General features: G+C 41.3%; 1 protein-coding gene across 1 annotated transcript in view; it reads left to right on the top strand.

The window, feature by feature from the left end:
- Window positions 1-24,747, top strand: part of SRC (SRC proto-oncogene, non-receptor tyrosine kinase) — a 116,443-nt gene that overhangs the window by 76,892 nt on the left and 14,804 nt on the right. The window contains exons 4-5 of the mRNA XM_081946718.1: window positions 18,026-18,124; window positions 22,284-22,387. Of these exons, the coding sequence (XP_081802844.1) occupies window positions 18,026-18,124; window positions 22,284-22,387 (203 nt within the window). The remainder of the gene's footprint in view (window positions 1-18,025; window positions 18,125-22,283; window positions 22,388-24,747) is intronic.

Here is a 24,747-nt window from a genome sequence, read left to right on the forward strand (position 1 = left end):
GCTCGGGGTCTTAGCCACTGAGCCACTGTGACCCTAAGCAATATAGAATAAACCTATTCCAGGTTTAGCTCGTTTCACAAGAATTACAACCACTTCAAAATCTTAGACATAATGCATCGCCCCTCTCATCTGTAGAGTTGCCAATAGATCCTCCATGTTTTCCTATTAAACAAATATATTGAATTCTTGTACCTCAGTTGAAGCATCAGGGAGTAATCCTCTCCTATTTTGAGATGTCTTGGCTCTACTGTAAAAAAAAAAAAACCAATATAAACAAAGTTCCACTTTGTACCATGGAGACAGGTCATCCATTCCTACCTGCAAAAGAAGAAAAGGAAATGAAAAATGTATAGAAAGCTCATCAATATTGGCAGCCAGTTGCACATAAACATTGTTTCACACGTCTGTTATGTTCTCCTACTTTTCTGTTGTTTTTTTTGGATTGCCACTGTGAAATTGGTATGAACCTGTTTCTTCCTGAAGGAAGCAATTTCTAAACTTTCTAGATCTGCACTGAAAGTGGGTGGGAAGGAGATGTTCACTATGAAATGCCTTGTTTCTACTAAAGAAAAGGGAAATGATCAGTCCAATCTACTGTTCTCACTTTCAATACTGTTCCAAAACTGCACTTCTTCTAATCTAATCTAATCTAATCTAAACTCTGTCTGTTTGTCTTTCATTCTCTTTTATCCTGTTCCTCATGCTTTCATTTAGGCGAAAAGTGGATGTCAGGTGTGTATCTTTTTTTTGATATGGGGGGGGGGGGAGTACCAACCAATGTTTTCATGTCTGCAGTATGGAAAAAGGATTGAATGCTCGGGACTGTTTCAGATGCTTGGTTTTGTAAATTATGCGTAAATCCTAGCCTTTTATTTTTATACGATACTGGTTTTATGAGTTCTTTCTTCTTGCATTCCAACAAACCCTGTTCCCAAGGAGCGTTGGTCTTCGGGTATTCTTATAGTTTCAAACAAGAATGTTGGGAATATGTGGTAATTGAGAGAAATCATGAGTATCAACTTAAATATTAAGGGGAAAAAAACTGGGTTTCACATCACATAAACAAACAGTGTTGAACATTCCTCTGCAAGCCAAGGTGTTTAGTATAGTTGCTTATAATTTTTCATGTAGTTTAATGAAAGGAATTACACAAAATTGGACCTGTCAATTTCTAAGTGAATGGATTAATATATTCTAGACCAGTGATGGCTTACCTTATTGTTGTCATGTGCCAAAAGTACACAAGCGTGTATGATACACGTGCGCATGTGCCCACACCCGCAATGCTATCTGCGTGCGGCCCCCCTGTGCATGAGTATGTGATCCACCCCATGCTCCCGCCCCCTCGCACATGCACATGTGACTCCCTTGCACCCTGTTTTGGGCCTAGCAGGCCTCCTTGAAGTCTTCCTGGGTCCAAAAATTGAGTGCAGGGGGGCTGCATCCCCCCGTGGCCCATTTTGGGCCTAGCAGGCCCCACTGAAGCCTCCTGGAACCAAAAAGGTGGGGCGGGGGAGGACATAGGTTCGCCATCAGGGTTCTAGACTGTTTGCGTGTTTGTACACTTCTAACATAGCAAGCAGACATTTGTTTCAGCCATGAATGGAAGTAGTCCCACAAAGGTTGAATCGGTTCAATAATTCAATAATGAAAACTGATATGGATATAGATATGGTAATGACATTTCCTCCTCCTTTCGTTCGTGTGGGTGTGTGTGGGTGTAAAATAGAGGCGGGGTCTGGGGTTTTCTGTACCTGCCTCCTATTATACACAAGAAACATCAGAAGAACTTGAATATTGCTTTTTTTTTTCAGTAAAGGAGCGTTGGCATTTCTGTGATTTTAATTCCTTGGTTCCTTTACAGATAAAACAGATTCTGCATTAATCTACTGTGTTATTATTTTTCAAAGTGAAAACATTTTGTTTTTCTGGCATAAGGAATGACTGCATAGAAATTCCCTACTCAGTGAGTTATTAGGGCTGGACTACACTCATTTTTGCTCTGCAGGTGACCTCTATAAGTTGCAGCTGAAAAAGGCAATGCTTGCTCCTGTCTCTGTAGTCTGAATGGCATGGCTTGGTTCAAGAAGCACCATGCTGCTGCTGCTACATCTGCTTTCCTGACTGCATTGCTAGGCTCCCTCTCTGAATGTGTGTACTGTTCAGCAATGTTGGTGGGATGGATTAGAACCTGTGGGTTGGGAATTGAGGTACAAGTAGTCCTTGACTTACAGCCAGTCGCCTTAGCGACCATCCAAAGTTACAATGGACCTCTCTGGGGGTTACTTATGACCCAGATTTGAAATTCCAATGACTGTCCCCCTGGTGTTCACATGACTAGCATGCATTTATGACCACTTGTAGCATCCCACAGTGTGTTTTATGACGTTTTGTCAAATCCAGCATTTACTTTTGTTTTTTTGCAAAACCGGCCCATAGCAAACCATGGGTTCGCTTAATGTCTGCACCATTTGCTTAATGACCATGGTGGTTGCTTAAAGACCACCACAAAAATGACACAATCAGGTTGATCATGTGGGTGGCCTGAATTACATCTATCACAACATATGAATAGTCATATGAGCATTACAGTGGTAACTTGAGGTCTGCCTGTATGTCAGTGAGAGAAGGGAGGGAGCATCCTTCTTGTGTTGTTATTTGAGCTAACTAAGCAAAGACCACCAAGATGAAAACACCTCCAAGTCTGTGTTACATACTATACAATTTCATTTGCCTCTTTCCTATTTTTACTTCCTTATTTGGTGCCATAAACATCTGCATGCTCTGTAACCAAGTAATTGGTTAAAAAGAAGCCAAATAAAAAAGTGCTATTTTTGCACACACGGGAATGAAAATATTAGTGGCTTATCTTTTTTCTGACAAACACCTGCTTTTTTCATCTTTTGAGATTCTTCCCACTGACCCAGCTGCATGCCTTCTATCTGTAAATTTGGTGTACAGCCATGTAGTACACACCAGAAGGGAAAAAAATACTGCCCCCCCCCACACACACAATAAGGTGTTTCTTGGAGCTTTTAAGTATGGAGACGGAAAAGTTTTTTTAAAAAAATTCAGGAAATATGCTGATTGTCCCGTCCAGGAATATAAATCTTGACTTTATGTAGCCTTGGCCTTCTTTTTTGTTTTTTTATTATGATATTTCTTAAGATTGAAGAAAAACATTTTAATAGCCGACAATGTCAAGGTCAAAACAAGTTCACAGATCAAGTTTCTCTTGCAGCATTACTACTCTGAAATAGTAATATATCAGGAATTTTTTTAAAAAAAATCCTATGGCAACGTGCATAGGATGCTGCAAATAAAATAAAGTTCTGAATATTTCATGCTTACACTTGTTGGAAAAGGTGAATGTCTATGGCAGGGGTGTCCAAACTTGGGAACTTTAAGACTTGTGGACTTCAACTCCCAGAATTCCCCAGCCAGCATGGGAGTTGAAGTCCACAAGTCTTAAAGTTCCCAAGTTTGGACACCCCTGGTCTATGGAGATTGTCAATCATCCAGGTTATGATTGATGCTTTTTCCAAAATGCAACTGGACTTCCTTAGGTTTTTTTTCTTTGAAAAAGTTCCACTTCTTATCCAAGAAGCTTCTTCAGTTCTGAAGGTTCATATGAACTTAAGAGGAATGTTCAAATCCATTAAGAACTCAGGTCAGGAACATATGAAGTCAGAACAAATAGAAAGTTCCAATGAGTGTGTGTACACAATATCATAGTGTGGAAGAAACTAGTTGATCCCAGTTAGATGGTTAAAACATGCGGAGTTGTGTTTTTTTTAAAGGATTTGTTTTTAACACCAGTGAGCAACTATTGTTTTCTCCAGTTTTTAGAGATACTTCTGCATACGTAACAACATATGAATATTTTGTAGCTTCCAAATGGAAAATATCTGTAGGGAATTAAAGTTTCTGGGTTTTGTATTAAATGTTTGATATGTAGGTCAATGGTTTTCCCTATAAATGCCATTCATACACTCCAAATCAAAATTGTAACTAAGTTTAAGCACCGTTGAGACTGGCATAAAGGAGATGTAGATCCTATTGCTCTATCAGGAAGTTACACAAGATGTCTTACAATAAATGGCTGACCGGTCTCGGTCGTTTAGTTGTCCTCCTATTGATGAATCCCTCAAAAGTGAACTATGGAAACCATTTGGCTTTTGTTAGCCAACCTTGCTAAGCTACTGGGCAAATCTTGCATTTTGCAGTCCTCTCAATCCTCGAATGTAAACATCATTCTTACATTTCTAAGCCTTCATTTTCTTTTATTTAAAAAAAAAGAAAAACAGTTTCCACTGGAAACTCTTACAGACTTTTAAAATTGCATAGCAATTGTGTGGGGTTCTCCCCCCCCCCACTGGGATTAAATGTAATAAAATACGGTTGATACACTACTGCTAATATAAATAAGGCCGAGAAGAAAACAGCCATCACAAGATGATGAGTTTTCCTTTAAATGGCATTGTTGTGAAGTCTCTAGGAGGGAAATGAATTTTAAGCCTTATAATCGACAGTATCCAATATCACTTCACTGTTGGAACTGCGGATAAATGCTGGGTTCTCACAGTGATATTGTGGCAGTAATGAACTGCAATTTCTTGGATGGCTATGGTTCTTGGCCTTCTGCCTAGCAACGTATTGCAGAGGGAGGAAATTTCCAAAAGAAAAAGCACATTCCATTGGCACGTTGTGTTGAAGGAGCAGCAAGATTTCATCACTATGTTAAAGTTAACCCCAGGACTTAAGCAGATGTAGGCAAAGGGGTGGAAAGCATTTGAAAGACTCTTTAATATTGGTGTGATTACATAATTTGATAACAGATAATAATATTTGTTTCTTTTAAAAACAATAACTGTTGTCATAGGGGTTATTGCAACAACAAAAAACAATTCTTTATTATACCTCCATTATAATTAGTGCCTGGCTTTTTAAAAAGTTGACATTCAAAACCTCTTGAAATTTGGCAAGGCTGATATTTCCCAATTTTGAGAGCTGATTTGTGTTCTTATTAGTGTAATGAATATACTTAGAAAACTTTTTGGTTTGAGACATTCCGATTTAGACTCATATGCTCAACACGGTTTCAACTGAAACTGAACATCCTAGACTGGGCTAAATGCAAAAACAGTAGGGAATTCATGGAAGTTTGGCATTTAGACAAATCAGCCACCAACAGACAGATAAACCATATTTGCACACAATTAAAAATACAATTAAAAAGCTAAGAAGGAAACAAAAAGACTACAACATATCCTCTCCAGCAGCCAACATCCAGATAAGCAGGGATTAACACCCGATAAACAATCAAGCAGAAAATAATTCCCTAATCAAAGTCCACCAAGAGCAAACCACACATCCATGAATATGCTCATGGCAAGCTACTCTGTGTAAAGAGAGAAGTAAACATCCCACTTACTCAAACTGATTATGGGGCTTGGGGGATAATAAAACATCTAAAGCAAGCAAGCAAGCTCAAAGAGCACCAACAGCATCACAGTTCCAACCTAAGCTAGATATATTTTCTTCTATTGGAAGGAACGTTCATGTTTCAAAAGAATTGGAATCCAATTAGCTCCCTCATTCTTAAGAAAGTAGAATAAAGGTTAAGCCGAACCACAGCCAGCTGTCCATGTGAATTCTCCAATTAGTTTCAAAGTAGAGATTCATATGTCATCTTAAGTCATTCCATTAAAATGGATGGAAAAGTAGTTTACTGGCAGGAAATTTTCCGCATTCTATGTAGTTAGCAGACTGGAAGCAGATTATGGGTTTAAAACAAGCTGAAGATAGCTCTATCATCCTCTCCTCTTCCTCTTTTACCTTACATTTATTCCATGTCACAATGTCTTCCAAGAAGTAATTTCCTGTCATGTTAGGGTGGCTAAAATTTGGGGAGTTTCCTGAGGCATAGAATTTTCCTTTGCTTATCATGTCCTCATTTGTTCTTCGGCTCTTTTTTCTACTTCCATGTTATTTATCTTAAATAAAAGGGACTAGAAGGAGAACTTTAGAAAAGCACCTGATAGTCTATAAGTGATAACTGATACATTACGACAAAACATCATCTCAAATGTTTTTGTCAGTGGTGCTATCTAAACATTTAGACTTTTATCTGAAAATATTACCATGTTGTGGCAAATGTTTGATAGCTAGGCAGTTTTTCTGCATTCATACCATATCTATATAATATATATTATTTCATACCTCAGTGAATCTACTTTTTCGGTTGCAAATATCTTTCTGAGCTGAAATGGAAGTGTGGTGAGAGCTGCATATGTGCCTGAGTTCATTTTGTTCAGTTCCATGATTCTGTAAGATTCCAATGCAGGTGGAAATCCAGTGCTGGTAGAAAATATTGGAAAGTGTAGTTCAGACGGTCTAGTAAGATTTGGGAAAGACAAAGTTCATCCTCTGCTGAATTGAAGAAGTCCAAAGGGATGACATCTCAAAAGGATAGACTGTTCACATTGCTTTAAATAGCAAGGGACATCTGGTCTTCTCCCAAAACCATGTTTCTATATTTGAAACTCAATAACTCTAATGGGGCTGTGTGAAGAACCAGAAAGTTATTGTCTTTTATGTGAGAATGCTTGAAGTACAGTACCTTGGTACTCATCATTAATTGGTTCTGTGAGGTGTACCAAAAATGCTGAGTACCAAACAAAATTTTCCCACAAGAAATAATGTAGTGAGTCACAAGGTAGCCAACACTGACAAATTCTAGCTTATACGTTGAGTATCAAACAAATGATGAGTACTGGGATAAAATGTTCACGTCAAAACGTATTGACTACAAAATACGATGAGTTTCAAAGCAGTTGAGTACCAAGGTATCATTGTATTTGCCAAGGCTATAATTTTTGTTGTAACATTTCCTGTGTTTTGAAGGCATTATCTGATTATATCCCCAGTATTTCATTGAATCTTTGCTTCCTATACTGTTTCCTGAGATGGGTGGGTTAATGGATTTGATTATACCTTCTGCAAAACTTATTTTATTTATCCCATTTGTGTCTCCATCTTTCCTTTGAGAGCTCAAGACAAGTTGAATGTTTTTTTTCTTTTCGTTCTATCCATTTTATCCTCAGGGAAACCCTGCAAAGTAGGTTATGCTCAGAAAGAATGTAACTGACTCAGAGGCATCTAACCTCTATTACATGTAAAAGGGCTTTGAGTCAAGTCCTTGCCAGTTCATTTAGGTACATTTATCTTTTCCACATCTCCTTCTCCTATGTGATGTTACCTTGCACACTTGTTCTTAGAATTTTCTGATCTTTTGATATACTCCCTAAAGATTATGTTAGAAGAAAATTCTTCTTTTTATAAAAAGCATAAAAATTAGTTTCTCCCTGTTGGAAAATAAGACAGACACTGATATGCCATGACCAGAGGGAGGACATTGCTCTGTTTCTAATATGAAGGGAATCATCTTCAGGTTTTCTTCTCAAGTGAATACTATTTGGAGTCTCTGATTCAGTTCCTCCTACTTCTGCCTCAATTTCAAGAATTTTTTTGGGCTTGAGCTTTAAGAGCCTGTGTATGGAAAGAGAAAAAAATTGACAACTTCCTTTAATAGATGAGTTTCTCTAGGCATCCTAGGCTGTTTTGCTATAACTTCCCAACAAATCTTTCTTCCTATAGATGCAGGCATAATTTCCTAACGCCATGCAACGGAGCTGAAGTCCTAAATTGAATATTGGCATGATTAACAAGGCAATCTGTTTAACTGTAAATTAAATGTTTAAGTGGGGATGTAAACAATGCCAACTTAAAGGTCTTCACAGACACTGCTTTTAATAAGATGGAGAAAATCAATTATATTTGAAATATTCCTAATAGATGAGTAGCTCTTTCCTTAAGTTACATTTCTATTATAAGAAAATGTAGGAAACAGCAATATGTGATTATTAAAAACAAAGATCCTTCTTCTTTTGTTGACATAGCAGTGTTGAACTTTAATTCCCATAGATCACGGGTATCAGACTCAATTGTGTCACGTGACATACTGTGACGTATCACAATATGGTTTGCCTTTGTGGAGCTGGGGTGGGCGTGGCCTGCACGTCACACATCCAGCCCACAGGGTATCAGTTTGACAGGCCTGCCATAGATGTTGAACCAGCACATCTGGAGGACTCTAGACTAGAGGAAACTGATCAACATATGGTTGTGGGAATGTAGCTAACACTTATTGTCTAAGCACCATGTCACTTGAGGATGAAAGCTCAACTACTAAATTCTCTTGGGTATTGTTACTCTGAGCATGCACCTTAAGTGTGATTTTGCAGTCTCTGGAGCTCTCTGTTTTATCACATGAGCACATCCACTTTGTCATTATGGCCCTATGACTTTGCACTTGAAGGATATTGCAACTATGCAACTCCCACCTTCCATCCATTCTGTAACCTCAAACCATACCTTTCGGTGGCTAGCTGAATCTTTACCAAGCCTCTATGTAAAAAATGATGAACAGAAAGCAAAATGTCTCAAAAGAGATTATGTGAACACCTATTTTATTGTCAACAGTACAGAGGTAGCTTGCCTTTGTCTTCTTTCAGGATGATTGCCCAATTTCCCAATCTAGATTACAAACATAGTGGTCTGAATCCTGGCAGTCTCTGAATCCAAAACCAACCAGTCCAAATAACTTAGTTTTTCTCTAGATCCTAAGATCCTAAGACTTGTAGATGTTCCTTCTGCAGCTATTGAACATCGGGATCTGGATACATCCTAAATCTAAAGCATTACATATAGTTATCCAAAAGTGTGAAGGTCTGTGAGTTCAATTTCCAGTAGAAAGTTTGAATCCACAGTATAATATCTGGCTCACAAGTGGGTTCCGGCTGGCACTACTGCTGATTTGCTCAAGTGCACACATGCACAGTACAATTAAAATTGTTCTGTGCATGCACAGAACTGAAAAACAAGATGGTGGCGTCAATGGCGCCAACTGGAAAACCAGTTTGGGGGCGTGGCAGGCCTGGGTTGTGGCTGGTTCCAGCAACACCCAGGCTGGCAAACCACTACCGGTTAGGCCGAACCAGAAGGAACCCACCACTTATCTGGCTATGTCTGATGATTCCCAATAAGGATAAAACTAGAAATGTAATGCATCCTGGTGACAAATGTAACATCAAGATCCGTTAGATGCTGCCATCAGCTGGACGTTCTAGTTATTCTACAGAAATAACTTAAAATAATCTTTGTTAGCAGCTGTTGAACTGATGTCCAGGGTTCTTTGGAGCCTGAACATCTGCTTTTAACACTGTGTTTTAAGTATTTTGTCAAAAGTAGTTTAAAATATTTTGCTCCCTAAATTGGAAAATTCAAAATGGTGTTATATAGTATGTCATGATAAATGTTGTGGGGTTTATTTTTGTGCTGCTGCTTTTTAATTGCACATTAACACCATCCTTTTTTGTTTGGCCTTTCAAGGAGAAATAGTTCTTAAGGTTAATTTTCTATAATAAGCATAGATATCTGAGTGAGAGATCAAATCTGTTCTGACATTGACATAAACTCTAGGCCTTAAATCTTTCCATCAATCATCAGAATACAAGTACAAATGGACAGCACTACCATTTGACATCACAACCCATAATTTGTCATTTCAGCATCACAATGGTTAGACCTCTGATAATTGGGGCAATGCTATGGGGTTTTTTTTTCGTTTGTTTGTAGGGGAAAATGACAAGTTCATGTATTTCTCCCAATATGAAAATTAAACTTTTTAAAGCAATGTTAGTCTACTGATTATGATGAGTACAATACAATAGATAAAACAGCTAAGAGAAACTCTTGTTTTATCCAGAATTAGTTCTTAAATAACACCCTATCCTTCTCTCTCCTCTTGGGATAATTTTCAGTGTTATCATATTTGAATGATGTTGTGTTCCCCGTATGTGTTCAGCTAATAAGCATTCCAAAATATATCAAAAGTGTGTGGGAGAGTAGTAAAGGAGACAAACAGAGCTCCATTGTGTATAATGCAGGTAGTCCTCAACTTACAACCACAACTGAGCCTCAAATTTCAGTTGCTAAGTGAGACATTTGTTAAATGAACTTTGTCCCATTTTACAATGTTTCTTGCCACAGTTGTGAAGTGAATCCCTGGATTAGTAATATGGTTGTTAAGTGACTCTGGCTGCCCTATTGACTTTGCTTGTGAGACGGTCGTAAAAGGGAGCCCAGGAACTACAAAGGTCATAAATATGAACCAGTTTCCTAGCACCTGAATTTTGATCATGTGATCATGGGGATGCTGCAATGGTTGTAAATGTAAAAAATGGTCATAACTCACTTTTTCCAGTGCCATTATAACTTTGAACGGTCACTAAGTGAACTGTTATAAGTCGAGGACTACCTGTAGCTTTCCTGTTCCTGACATTTCCAGATAAAAGATTTCTTAAATAAAGGATGAACACTTAGAGGACGGGATTAAGCAGAATGGAGTAGTTCTCATGAATGCTTTAACATTGCATTTCCTACATCCAGCAAAGAGCCATCCTAATTGGTATCCAAAACCATATTTTAGATTTTTTGCATGGATATTCTTCTAAATTCTGACACCTCAAATCTGCAAGGTAACTGACATTCCCCTCAAATTTGCCTTTCTAAAATCCCTCTGCTTCAATCACAGCATGTTAGTATGAAATGCATAATAGCATTTTTTTGCTGTCTTTTTAATAGGCTTTGCCCAGTCAGTTACCTCCTCTTCTTCCTGGAATAATAATAATAATAATAATAATAAATATTTATTTCTTAGCCGCACCCTCTCCCGAAGGACTCGGGGCGGCGTACAACAAAACATAGGAAATAAATATATCGACAAACATATAACAAAACATATACCAAGACATATACACGACATATACAAGGAGGAGGTGAAGTGATAGATAAAAACAAGTAAAAACACAATGTTTAAAAACCCCTAAATAAATTGAATGCAATTAAAATACCCCAAATAAAATAAAATAAAAAACCGTCAGGAGCGATATAGTTGGATCAAAGTTGAGCCAGGCCAGCAACTTGAAAAAGGTGGGTCTTGAGCTTTACATGAAAGGAGCGGAGGTCAGAGGTATTCCTAATATCCGGAGGGAGGTCATTCCACAGGGCTGGGCCCGCCACAGAGAAGGCTCTACTCCTAGGCGCCGCCCCTCGACACTGTCTGGTGGACGGCACCTGGAGGAGGCCCTCTCTGTGCGAGCGGATTGGTCGCAGGGATGTATGGGGCAGAATACGATCCCGCAAGTAACTAGGTCCTGAGCCATGGAGCGCTTTAAAGATTGTATCAAAACCTTGAAACGCACCCGATAGACCACAGGAAGCCAGTGCAGCTCGCGCAGGAACGGTGTCACATGGGAGTACCTAGTACTCCCCATAATTACCCGCGCGGCTGCGTTCTGGACCAACTGTAGCCTCCGGGTGCATTTCAAGGGAAGCCCCATGTAGAGAGCGTTACAGTAGTCCAAGCGAGACGTCACCAGCGCATGAGTGACTGTGCGTAAGGCGTCCCGGTCCAGTAGGGGGCCAATGATGGAATTAATTGGCTGAACCGGGGAGCCGGTACCCACAGCCACTCCGTCATGGAGGGGTTGAGTTTGAGTCAGTTGTCATCCATCCAGATCCGTACGGCTTCCACACACCGGGACATCACTTCGATGGCCTCGTTGGGGTGGTTCGGGGTGGAAAAGTACAGCTGAGTATCATCAGCGTACAGATGGTATCCCACCCCGAAACCACGGATGATCTCACCCAGCGGCTTCATATATGTGTTGAACAGGAGTGGCGAGAGGACCGACCCCTGTGACACCCCACAAGTAAGGGGGCGTAGGGTCGACCTCTCCTCCCCTGCCAACACACGCTGCGTCCGGCCAGAAAGGTAGGAGCCGAACCACCGCAAAATGGTGTCCCGGACCCCCAACCCCTCCAGCCGGCGCAGCAGGATACCATGGTCGATGGTATCAAAAGCCGCCGAGAGGTCTAATAGGACCAGGATAGAGGAACAACCTCTATCTCTGGCCCTCCAGAGATCATCCACCAACGCGACCAAGGCCGTCTCCGTGCTGTGACCGGGGCGGAAGCCGGACTGGCGCGGGTCTAGATAATCATTTTCCTCCAGATGCCGTGGAAACTGGTAGGCCACCACACTCTCTACAACCTTCGCCAAAAAGGGAAGGTTGGAGACAGGACGATAATTGGCCAGCTCCAAAGGATCCAGGGAAGGCTTCTTGAGCAAGGGTCTCACCACCGCCTCTTTCAAGGCGGCCAGGAGAGACCCCTCGCTCAGCGAAGCGTTCACTAGGTCCAGGAGCCAGTCTCGTGTAACCTCCCAGGATGCCAGTACAAGCCAGGAGGGGCACGGGTCCAATAAACATGTGGTGGGTCGCAGTCGTCCACGCATTCTGTCCAAATCCTCGATGGCAACCAAGTCAAACTCCTCCCAGGTCGATTCCTCAAGACTCGCCACGGACGTCTCCATTGGACCACTAACAGGGGCCCAATCCTTCCGGATTTGACCGATTTTATCCTGCAGATATTTCCCAAATTCCTCTGCTCTGCCCTGTAGAGGGGCCTCCCGCGGCCTCTGAAACAAGAGGGAGCGGGACACCCGAAACAGGGCGGCAGGGCGGTTCTCTGCGGATGCAATGAGAGTGGCACAATATTGGCGTTTGGCCACTCTCAATGCCACAAGGTACGTCCTTAAATGGGCTCGTGCCTGTGTTCGATCAAGTTCGGAACGAGAGGATCTCCAACGACTCTCTAGACGTCTCTTGCGGCATTTCATCACCGGTAAACCAAGGGGCCAGGGTGGATCGGAAGAATTAATAAAACTTGAAGCAAGCAAGCAAACAAAGAAATGACAAAAACAATAGTGGTAGCTAACTGCCAATGCAATGAAGACTAACATGCCAGCTGTAGAAGAAAAGGACCCATACATTTCTCTTTATTGTTATGTTGGCCCTGGTATAGACCATGATTAATGCTAAGTTTGATTTAAAACACGGGTGTCAAACTCGATCCTGTCACATGACTTATCATGACTTTTTTGCCTTTCTGGGTAGGCGTGGCCTCACAGGCCGCCAGTTTGACAGGCCTGATTTAAAATATCACAATAACTATATAGCAGCTGCATATAATTCTGCAATCAGCATTAAGTAACATAGTATACACTTTCCAGCTGCTATTTAGTTTGCACCAGAAGAACACTAGGGGAAACACATGCAAAGAATTGTCTCTAAAAAGTTCTGTAATTCTTCCTAGAACATATTTTAAGAGCAAAACTGGGTGGATTGACACCGATACAGTCAATAAGCCTCCCTAGCCTTTGGAAACCTCAGATAAATTTTAATTTAGAAGCCAATGTTGTGGTTCCCAGGGATTTGCGGAGGATTAGATGGAATATTTGCGCCGGTGCCATTATGCTAGCGGCTGTCTCGGAGCAATTCTGCATGATAAGGCCATTCCAAGACACCTGGACATTCTGTGAATGCTTGTTGGCTGGGTCATGCAGAGCCAGGAGCAGAATGAAGTCCTGGAGGAAAGTCCTGGCGGCGTTCCTCACCTTTGACCTCATTCATTCTTGGGAGCATAGCAAGTGGTTGAAGCTCTTCTGGATATTTGAAGTTTTATTCTCATTGTGCTCTGCTTTTACTGGGTCTGGAGTACAAATCAGATATTGAATTCTTCTACCGGGATTTTGCGATGCTGGTCTCAAGGCCAAGATTTTTTTTTTTACCCTAATGCTTTCTAAGATGCATTGCGAATTTTATTTAATGTGACATGTTCACTAGTAGAAGGAAGAAGTGGCCTTTAAGCACTTTCCCACTCTAAATTTGTTAACCTGTTTCTGTAAGGACTGGATACTGCTACTACTGGATTTCCCATGTGTAAAACCAATGTTACGCCTTAAGGGATGGTAGGAGCTGTTAATAGTGCATATATTGATACCTTCTGCATTTAGTCTGCTAAGTAATCTCTATTTTTCTGAGGTTATACAACAAGAACCCTGGAGAAAATCAAAATAAAGGCCAAAGAAACATAGTAATCAGTAAATGAAGTTGAAAAATATAAAACCTATAATAACAGACAATCCAATACAAAGCATTATCTTTGCAGGGAGAAAATTCCTTCCAGGAGGAAAGGAATACAGGTGGTTCTTTGGGAGAAGTCAGATTCACTTAACAACAGAAGTGAATACTTAACAAGTGTGGCCAAAAATGTCGTAAAATGGAGCACAGCTCACTTAACAACTACCTTGTTTAGCAACAGAAATTTTGGGCTCAATTAGGTTTAGGTTTAGGTTTATTAAATTTATAGACCGCCCCCTCTCCCCGTAGGGACTCGGGGCGGTGTACAGACCGTTCGTGTATAAAACAACAAAACATAACATAAAACACCAGACAAAACAACGCAACCATACCGTCTGTATATACAACCCAAACTAATTAAATAATTAAAAACAATTCTAAAACCAATTTAAAACCCCAAAATTTAAAATTTAAAAAGCCATCCAGGAAGGTCAGTAGTGGGTGTTACCTGTAAGTACAATTATAATTACAATTAGGCCAGGCCGGCTAGTCGAAACAGGTGGGACTTGAGTTTCTTGCGGAAGGAGCGGAGGTCCAAGGTGGTTCTTATATCGGGGGGGAGGTCGTTCCAGAGGGTTGGGCCCATCACAGAGAAGGCCCGATTCCTAGGCACCGCCCGCCCGCACTGCTTAGCGGAAGGTACCCGGAGGAGTCCCTCTCTGTGAGAGCGGATTGGTCGCAGGGATGTGTGGGGTAGAATGCGATCTTGTGGTCGTAAGTCGAGGACTACCTGTACACGACTTCAGAACTAGCTCCCCATCTCTTAATGGTTTTAAGTAAATGCCTTGTGATATGTAAAATGAATTAATTTCATATTTCTTTCATACCCTGCCTAACAAATAGCATTGTGGAAGACTAGCATTGTGTTAACTCTGCTACAAATACAAGTTGGTTCTGTGAAGCAGATTGCCTCCCTGTCAGGGTTCCAAGTAACTCCCTTAACAAAATGAGACTCCTAGGCTTGAGTTTCCTCAAAGTTCTATTTTATTAGAGATGTCATATTGGCACATCAGGGAAAACCTGAATCTGAAAGTTTCTAGGTTTTCTCCACCCAAAAGAAAGTTTAAGTCCAGCACCCACATGTCCATCAAATGATCCAATCAGGTACCATCCAAAACAGGAGATGCCTCCCAGTCATTTCATCATAGCTGCAGGGCAACAAGGCCTTGACTTTCTGAAAAATAATGTTATTATGGCTACATATCACCCACGCACTGTAAAATCCCCCCTCCCATTTTCCCATAGTAGTAAATGTGACAGGCCTGAAGTCCAAAAGGTAAAAGATGGCTTCCAGGTCTGACACGTCCTTGTTTTGTTTACCATCCTTCCCAGCCTTTGTCACCCTTCAGTCATGTGAACTTTAAACTTCTTGAATTCTTTAGTCAGCACATCAGAAGGGGCCCAGACTAAGGAGAGCCCATCTTTTTAGTTTATCCATTTAGAGGCGTTTGTTTTTATGCTTTCTGGGTAAACATGCTTGTTTCCTTTTCTCTAGCATAAGGGTAGTACTCAACGTACAACAGTTCTTTTAGAGACCATTTGAAGTTATAGCGGCACTGAAAAAAGTGACGTATGACCATTTTTTTTACACAGGACAGGACGCTGTCAGTCATCTTTTCTTTTTAGGTTCTAGGCCTGCCACACTTTCTACTGTCTACTTTCTACTGTAGGAAAATGAGAGGGGGAATTATGTGGAGTTGCATGATGTGTAGCCATAATAACATTCTTCTTAGAAAGTCAAGGTCATCTTTGTCTTTGCACCTGGCCAGAACTAGATGGGTGGAATCTGTCTTCATGGCAGTGAAATATTGAACCATGTGATGAACTTGTGGGTGTTTGGGGAAGGATCTTGAACTTTCAACTGGGTGGGAAAACCTGGAAACTTTCAGATTCGGGTTTTCCCAGATGTGCCAACATGGCTCTCTTAATAAAGTGGAATTTTGAGGAATCTCTTGCCTCAGATTCTTATTTTATTTTGGATGCTCTTTGGAACCCTGACAGATGTTTGGCAACCGGTTCATATTTAAGATGGTTGCAGTGTCTTGGGGACGGGGGTGGGTGGGACGTGATCACCTGTTGCGGCCTTCTGGCAAGCAGTCAATGGGGAAGCCAGATTCCCTTAACAACCATGTTACTAACTTAACAATTGCTGTGATTCTGTAGCAAGAAAGGTGGTAAGATGGAGCAAAATTCACTGAACGACTGCCTCGTTCAGCAACATAAATTTTGGGCTCAATTTTGGTCGTAAGTCGAAGACTATCTCCACATTTCTCCCCAGCTTCTTTCTCATCTTTTTTCAACGGCACAAATGAGTGTTAATATTAGGTTCTTAACACTATTCCATGGCAGCCTCTCTCTTCCCCGGGTACTCTCCAAAGGAGCGGGATTACAATAATTCCCAAGATGTGCAAGCGGCTGAAATCATTGGCAGCTGCTTTAAGATGTTGCTCATTTAAACTTGGCTTTGGCTGTGTCTGCCCTTTTTATTGTCACAATGTTTCTTCTTATGTTTATATGCCTATTTCCTTCCTGATCCCACCTCTGCTTTCACGGACTTCCAATGCTTCCTTCAGCAACCAGATCTGGTTCAAATTCAAAGGGCTGCAAAGGTATTTTCAACAGGGCATCGACCCTTCCCTTTTAAGTAAGGAAACACCTTATTTAAAAGGACTTTGTATTGGTTTGTCACTTAACCAGACTAATCAAATACCAAATGCCAAATCCAGTCTAAACATCTGGCTGACTGTGTGACCAACTATAATAATAATAATAATAATAATAATAATAATAATAATAATAATAATAATAATAATAATAATAATAATAATAATGCATTTCTTCCATGAGCTTTGTTACTTAGAGCAGACATTCATTGACCCTGTCTGAAAAATAGTGTTTGAATGGGCTGATTATATTTCATTGCCATTTTCTCATTTCCTAGACCAGGATGGCCAATGGGCATCCTGCAAAACAGGGAATGGGTGTTTCTTTTTGTTTCTATTCCATGTCAGTTCTGCGTACTCTTACCCATCATTCCATCCGAATTAATTTTCATATGTATGCAATGCATATTTAAATATGAATATGTCTCAAAGCATAAATGAAAGCGGTTGTTATAATCCATTTATGGCACAGAGAACTGTGTGGCATTGTTTGAAGATGTACAAAATTGAATGGATGGCTAAGCCACAATCTGTGACTTGTTCCAAAAAGAATTTTTTAAAAAATAAATTCCTATTTCATGTATAGGAATGTGTTTGGCCTCCTCCAGCATCCATGCTGCAAACCTAAATTGCCTCCCAGCAAATCTGAATCACAGTGAATGTAAAAAAAAATCCATTTTGCTTCGGCTATCTCCATAAATAGTCCTGCCAAATTTTGTCGTATCTCCTTTTCTTGTATTTTCTAGAAATTCAAAGGAGCACAATTGATCTATTGCAAGAAAAGAAGCAAGACTGTTAGGGAGCTATTCTTTCTTCTTCTCTTAACAAGGGGCTGCAAGGGAGATATCTTGGGATTGAAAATTCTAGAATTAGTTTCCTCACTTCTAGAGCAGGGGTCTCCAACCTTGGCAACTTTAAGACTTTTAGACTTCAGCTCCCAGAATTCCTCAGCCAGCTTTGCTAGCTGAGGAATTCTGGGAGTTAAAGTCCATAAGTCTTAATGTTGCTAAGGTTGGAGACCCCTGTTCTACAGGACACCCGGATTGGATATACTGCTGGAGGTCTGAGCTTTCATGAAGTTTTCTGACCAACATCTAATACAGAATGTGCCCTCAAATAGAGATTTGGCCTAAGCCAATGCGTAGGAGGAATGGAAGCAAAATATTTGGGGAAAACTGGTAATAATGATGGATAGAAAAGGTAATTTGATCAATGTATTCTCACTGATGTATTATTTTGCTTTGTGTTTTCCAGGGAAGGAGATTGGTGGCTGGCTCACTCCCTCACAACTGGCCAGAAAGGCTACATCCCCAGTAACTACGTCGCACCTTCAGACTCCATCCAAGCAGAAGAGTAATTAAAATATTATAACTAGATTGAAAAGAATTATGCTAAGCCTTTTGCCAGATATTATTGGCAAAATCATTCTAGTTATAACCTTTTGAAGGCAACCCTCAAATAACCTTGTAATTCTCTTAAACAGAGTTCCTGAGTATGTGACTTACAGCTAGTTCACAAATATGTATGTTCTCTAGATAACTTTCAGTGTCAAATGTAGTGGTGGTATTCTACCAGTTTGCCCTGGTTTTAGCGAACCGGTAGTGCTGGTGAGCAGTTGGCCCCACCCACCCGCCCCTGTCCTTTCCTATTCTATATTTCCCTGTTTTTTAGTTGAGCTGATTCGCGCGGCAGAGCAGATTGCCGCGCGTCAGCTGTTTTACTCACCAGTGCTGACATAGAAGGTAAGTTTAAAATGGGTGGTTTTTGAACAGTGTGTGTGTGTGTGTGCAAAGTGTGTGTTAGGTGCGTGTGTGCGCAAAGTGCGTGTACACTGAACCGTCTGTTAAACCGGTTGCATCCCAACACTGGTCAAACGGTGTGTTTACAGATGGTAGGAAGAATTTTTAGTTGCAGAAAACACATTGTGTTTCAAGAAGATGAGTTCCCACATTTCGATTTACTTCAGAAATAAAAGAAAATAGCAATAATCAACAAGCTTAGCCTTTTTCTGGCATTTGCTAAGGTGCTGATAGATACACATTAATCAGATAGCTTAAGCCAGTGATGGCGAACCTATGGCACGTGTGCCACAGGTGGCACGTGGAGCCATTTGTCAGGCGCTGCCCTGGCCAGCTGAGTTCACCCTTTTTTTGAAGCCATTTTTTGCTCTCCCCAGGATCCAGTGGCTTTATAGGAGCCTGGGGGGGGGGGGCAAAAAGAGCCTCCCCCGCCCCTCTGGAGGCCCTCCGGAGGCTTCATGAGCTTCCCTGAAGCCTTCGGAGCACTCAAAACGACCCTCTGAGCAACCTGGAAGTCACTTCCTGTTTGCTCAGAGGATCGTTTTGAACGCTCTGAAGGCTTCAGGGACCGTCCAGAGGCTGCCCTGACTCCTTAGCAGCGCTCAAAACAACCCTCCGAGCAACCGGAAGTCACTTCCGGTTTGCTCGGAAGGTCATTTTAAGCGCTCCGAAGGCTTCAGGGATCGTCCGGAGGCTTCCCTGACGCCTCCAGAGGGCATCCGGGGGGGCGGGGGAGGCTGTTTTCGCCCTCCCCAGGCTCCTATAAAGCCTCTGGAGCCTGGGGAGGGCGAAAAAAACATGTAAAAATGGGGGGGAGCACCTGTAGTGCATGCATGCACACAGGGAGGGTGTCACGCATTGCATTATGGGTGCGGCATGCCTGCACATGACCCCCCTGCGCTCCCCCCACTTATGGCACACGAGCCAAAAAAGGTTCGCCATCGCTGGCTTAAGCCATCCTCCATCTCAGGTATATTTTGTATTCATTTGTTACAAACCATATAACTGTCTCAATATCAAGAATGAGACTGCTAATCTTATTTGTGAGGGATAGGTACTAATTTGGTATTGAGTTTCAAGCTGACTTTGTTAGGTCAGCTTTGAAAATAAATAGCAATAACAATTAGACTTATATACCGCTCCACAGTGCTTTACAACCCACTCTAAGTGGTTTACAGAGTCAGCATATTGCCCCCAAAATCTGGGACCTCAATAGCAAATTAGCAGGCATATTAATCTAGTGAACTTTTACAAGCTATAGGGAAATGATATACATGATTTGTCTGTCCCTTCAAGTGTAACATTGAAGAGATTCCAGAAAATTGTGTTTTGTTTTTCATTTTATTACTAATGTTTTGTATAGGGAGAATCTAGAATGCTGAACTGGAGGAATCCTAGACACTTGGCACCGGGGGGTAGCTTCCAAAGCAGATATATGAGTCTGAAAGAAGATGTACCATAGTTTTGGATTATAAGAAGCACCATTTTCCCTCAAAAAAGAGGGTTATGGTTAGGGTATTTTTGGCCTACCGAAACCCCGCCCCCTTTGCAAAATGGACGTGCAGAGGATTTGGGAGGCTTGCAAAGTACTCCTGAGGGCTGGGGAGGGTAAAAAAGAGCAAAAATAGGCCATTTTGCCCCCCCCTCCCGGAGCACTCTACAAGCCTCCCAAAACCTCTACATGCCCTTTTTCTTTTGCAAAAATGGCTCATTTTGCAATGTTCCCCACCCTCTAGGACAGGGATGGCGAACCTTTTTTGGCTCGCGTGCCACAAGTGGGGGGAGCGCAGGGGGGTTGTGTGCGGGCGTGCCACAGCCATAATGCAATGCGCGACACACCCCCAGTGCACATCCGCGTACAACAGGCGCAACCCCCCTCCATTTTTACATGTTTTTTCACCCTCCCCAGGCTCCAGAGGCTTTATAGGAGACTGGGGAGGGCGAAAAGAGCCTCCCCCCCCAGAGGCCCTCCGGAGGCTTCAGGGACTGTCCGGAAGCTTCCCTGAAGCCTTCGGAACGCTTAAAACGACCCTCCGAGCAAACCGGAAGTCACTTCCAGTTTGCCCGGAGCATCATTTTAAGCGTTCTGAAGACTTCAGGGAAGCCTCCGGACGGTCTCTGAAGCCTCCAGAGGACCTGCGTGGGAGGCTCTTTTCTTCCTCCCCACGCTCCTATAAAGCCTCTGGAGCCTGGGGAGGGTGAAAAAATGGCTTTTAAAAACGGTGAACTCAGTTGGCCAGCGCGCACCTGCGCGCTGGTCAGCTGACAGGGCAGCGCCTCGCGTGCCCTGACAAATGGCTCCACGTGCCACCTGTGGCACGCGTGCCATAGGTTCGCCATCACTGCTCTAGGAGCACTCCCAAAGCTCTGCATGTCTGTGTGTGTGTGTGTGTGTGTGTGTGTGTGTGTGTGTAAAAAATGAGGTGTGCAGAGGGTTTGGGAGGCCTCCAGAGTGCAAAACCTTTTTTTAAAAATTTACCTCTTCAAAATCATGGTGCATCTTATCCTTCGGTGCGTCTTATAGTCCAAAAAATATGGTAGTTGCTTTAATGATTTGAAGAGAGATTTTCATATGTGCTCCTTTGCATTGTGAAAGCCTTCTTTCAAAGGAATGATGTTGCCTCAGCATTAGGTGACATGGTGCCTGGAGAGAAAACTACCTGCTGATTGGCATAAAAAAATGATCTAGTTTCTTTTTGTAGTCATCTAAATCAATGGCCGTCATCACAGCATCTTGTACCAGTGAGATAGTCAGTCTTGATTTTGCATTATTATTGCCTTTAATCTGGGTGCATTTATGAATTGTTAATTTCAGAGTAGCAGAATGACTACTTCCATGGAGGTTATTATATTTTACAGCATCTTGGTGTTTACTGCTTTCTCATTTAATGCTTCTGACACCAACTGGAAGGTTTAGAGCAGGGGTGTCAAACTCTTGACAACACATTGTCACGTGATGTATTGCAACTTCCCCCCTCCCTTCGCTAAACTGGGAGTGGGCGTAACCAGAACATGACACATCCAGCACGGGGCTGCGAGCTTGACACCCCTTGTTTAAAACTTAATATAAATTTAAGTGCACAGTACAAGGTGATTAGATCAGATTAAAACATATTTGAAAAACTGTGAAGCTGAAACATCAACATATCCAAGAAAAGGATTCCTAATACATCAAAAAAAAAAAAAAGGATCCCTAATGCATCAGCTTTTCAAGAATAAGAATATTTAATGAGTGAGGCCTGTTCAATGTTTACATGCTATTTCCTACTTGAATTCTGAGATCTTAGAATCTTATAAACTGCGGCAATATGGGCCCTAGAAATGCAGAAATGTGCATGACAAAATGCTTCATCCATCCCAAAATAGCATTTAATATTCTTCCACAGTAAATTAAAATAATATACAATGTGCACATTGTCAAAAATGTCACATTGTTATTAATCTTGCTTTCAGATGATGCAATATTTTGATGGGGCCGTATTCTAATGAGGTTTTTTAAATCATTGCCAATATAGAATTTTGCTATCTAGAATGTAGCTGAAAAATGCCAGTATTCTTTCCTGTTGAATAAAATTATTTTGGCATGACCTTTAACTTTTGTAGGCTACCTATTTATAGGAGAAAATATGGGATTCCTCTGCCTGCAGAGATGTTTGCAGTGATTTAAACGAACGTGGGATCTCGCTACATTTATCTGTATTCTACTATTGCAGGTGGTATTTTGGCAAGATAACGCGCCGGGAATCTGAACGATTACTGCTCAATCCAGAGAATCCCCGAGGGACTTTTCTGGCAAGAGAGAGTGAGACCACAAAAGGTAATAATAATTGGAAAAGAAAAGGATGCTTACAGGAGAATGTATTAGAAACTCCGTCTGCCACTTCAATGGAGACAATAGGATTCTCTCTCTGCCTGTAGAAGGATGTTTCCTGAACTTTTAAGACCTAAACTACACACTCTTCGCCTACCCCAGGGGTGTCCAAACTTGGGAACTTTAAGACTTGTGGACTTCAACTCCCAGAATTCCCCAGCCAGCTGGCTGGGGAATTCTGGGAGTTGAAGTCCACAAGTCTTAAAGTTCCCAAGTTTGGACACCCCTGGCCTACCCGAAGCTGGGGATTATCTCTCATTCACCCCAAATATTGGCAATATCTCAGTGGTCATGGGCTGTAATTAACATCTTTAAAATATTTAATTATGCAAGAACTCAGCATGGATGTGTCCACATCATACACACTGGGGGTCTGGCAGTTTCCTGTTGTTATCTAGAGACAAGGAAGAATTTGGATTTTTTGTCTTTGAAGACTTAACTTGACGTGTTTATATTACAAGCTTACATCTTGCAGCTCCCAGAGCTTCCTGTCATTTTAAAGCAGAAAATGTAATATTTTCAGACTGTAGTAATTAGAAGGATTAGATAGCCTTGAAGGATGAGGCAAAGGAACTCCATGAATCGTACCTCTGTTAGGTTTCTCTTTATGCCGTTTGGCTGAGACAATGAAAAACAACTATCTGCAGTAATTAATATAGGTTATCTTAGTTTAAGTTAGTTTAAGTTGTTCTTAGTTTAAGAACAATGAACTATTGCAGCCATGTAAATAATGGTTAAACTAGCTTTTAAATGTAGGCAATAGTAGAGTAGAGGAAGATTTCAGACTTGGGGTCTTGGAACACGTATTGTCTCTCCAAGGGTCTTTTTTCTTGTCTGATATACAATATAATGGCATGCAGTAATCACAAGAGATATGGCTTTTCTTATGTTAAAAGGTAAAGGTTCCCCTCGCACATATGTGCTAGTTGTTCCCGACTCTAGGAGGCACTGCTCATCTCCGTTTCAAAGCTGAAGAGCCAGAGCTGTCTGAAGACATCTCTGTTGTCATGTGGCCGGCATGACTAAATGCCAAAGGCACATGGAGCACTGTTGCCTTCCCACTAAAGTGGTCCCTATTTTTCTACTTACATATGCTTGCGAACTGCTAGGTTGGCAGAACCTGGGACAAGTAATGGGAGCTCACTCCGTTATGTGGCTCTAGGGATTCGAACCGCTGAACTGCTGACCTTTCTGATCAACATGCTCAGAGTCTTAGCCACTGAGCCACCACGTTCATTGTTTCTTATGTTAATAGCATGCTTATTATCCCTGCTTCCCCATTCTATCTACAATACTTACATTTGTTTTTGTCAAGGAAACTACATCCTCTCTATTTCCCCATTGTATATTGGTGTGAAGAACTGGATGGGGTTTAAATGTAAACAGAGACTTCAGTGCTGTACTCTTTTTTGTAAAAAAAAATAAAAAAACCCTATAGAAACTAGGTCATTGAATGGGGAAATAGCTGGGTAACTAATGGCAACTGGAAACACTGGTTTCTCTTTCTACCCTGCCAATGAGCTGTTGTTTGTTACATTTATGGAACAGGTTATAGAGATTGTGTTTGTGAGTAAAAGAACAGCAACAAACAATTTGCATGTAACTAGCCACAAAATAGACACAAGCACAGAGTTGATTTAGCATTATCCATACATTGCATTTTTCTAATAGTGAAACACACCTAGAATTGTAAAGTTTGCATGTATGTCTTGGTCTCACATATGCATAGTCGGAGAAAAATAATAACAGTGGTACAAATTTCAGACTGTTGGGAATCTCAATTTTTGGTTTGAGTGGTTTTTAAAATCAAGTGTTGTTTGTAGCTGATGTTGACTTGGCACAAGAGGTCATACAACAGTCAACATAGTGCCTTCAGGCCATTCATTTGCCTGACCATTATTCATTTTCAGTGAGTTGGTCCAAACAAGCTAGTCATAGGGCTCAAAGTTATGCATCAGAGATTTGTCTCCTAGATAAAAATAAAACATTTCTAACTTAGTCTGGTTTCAATCCAATTTTGTTAGTCACATTCCCAATGAAAATTGTCCAAAATAATAAGATTAAACATCCATTCCTAAAAGTGGTCACAGACCATGAGGATGAGAACCATAGCACCCATGAGGTGATATAGGCCATTTAAAAAAATACTTTGGCCACCTAATGAGAAGGAAGGACTCACTGGAGAAGAGCCTAATGCTGGGAAAGATTGAGGGCAAAAGAAGAAGGGGATGACAGAGAATGAGGTGGCTGGATGGAGTCACCAAAGTAGTAGGCATGGGCTTAAATGGACTCCAGAGGATGGGAGA

The sequence above is a fragment of the Natrix helvetica genome, assembly GCF_964273705.1.
Source record: "Natrix helvetica genome assembly, chromosome: 3".
NCBI lineage: Eukaryota > Metazoa > Chordata > Lepidosauria > Squamata > Natricidae > Natrix > Natrix helvetica.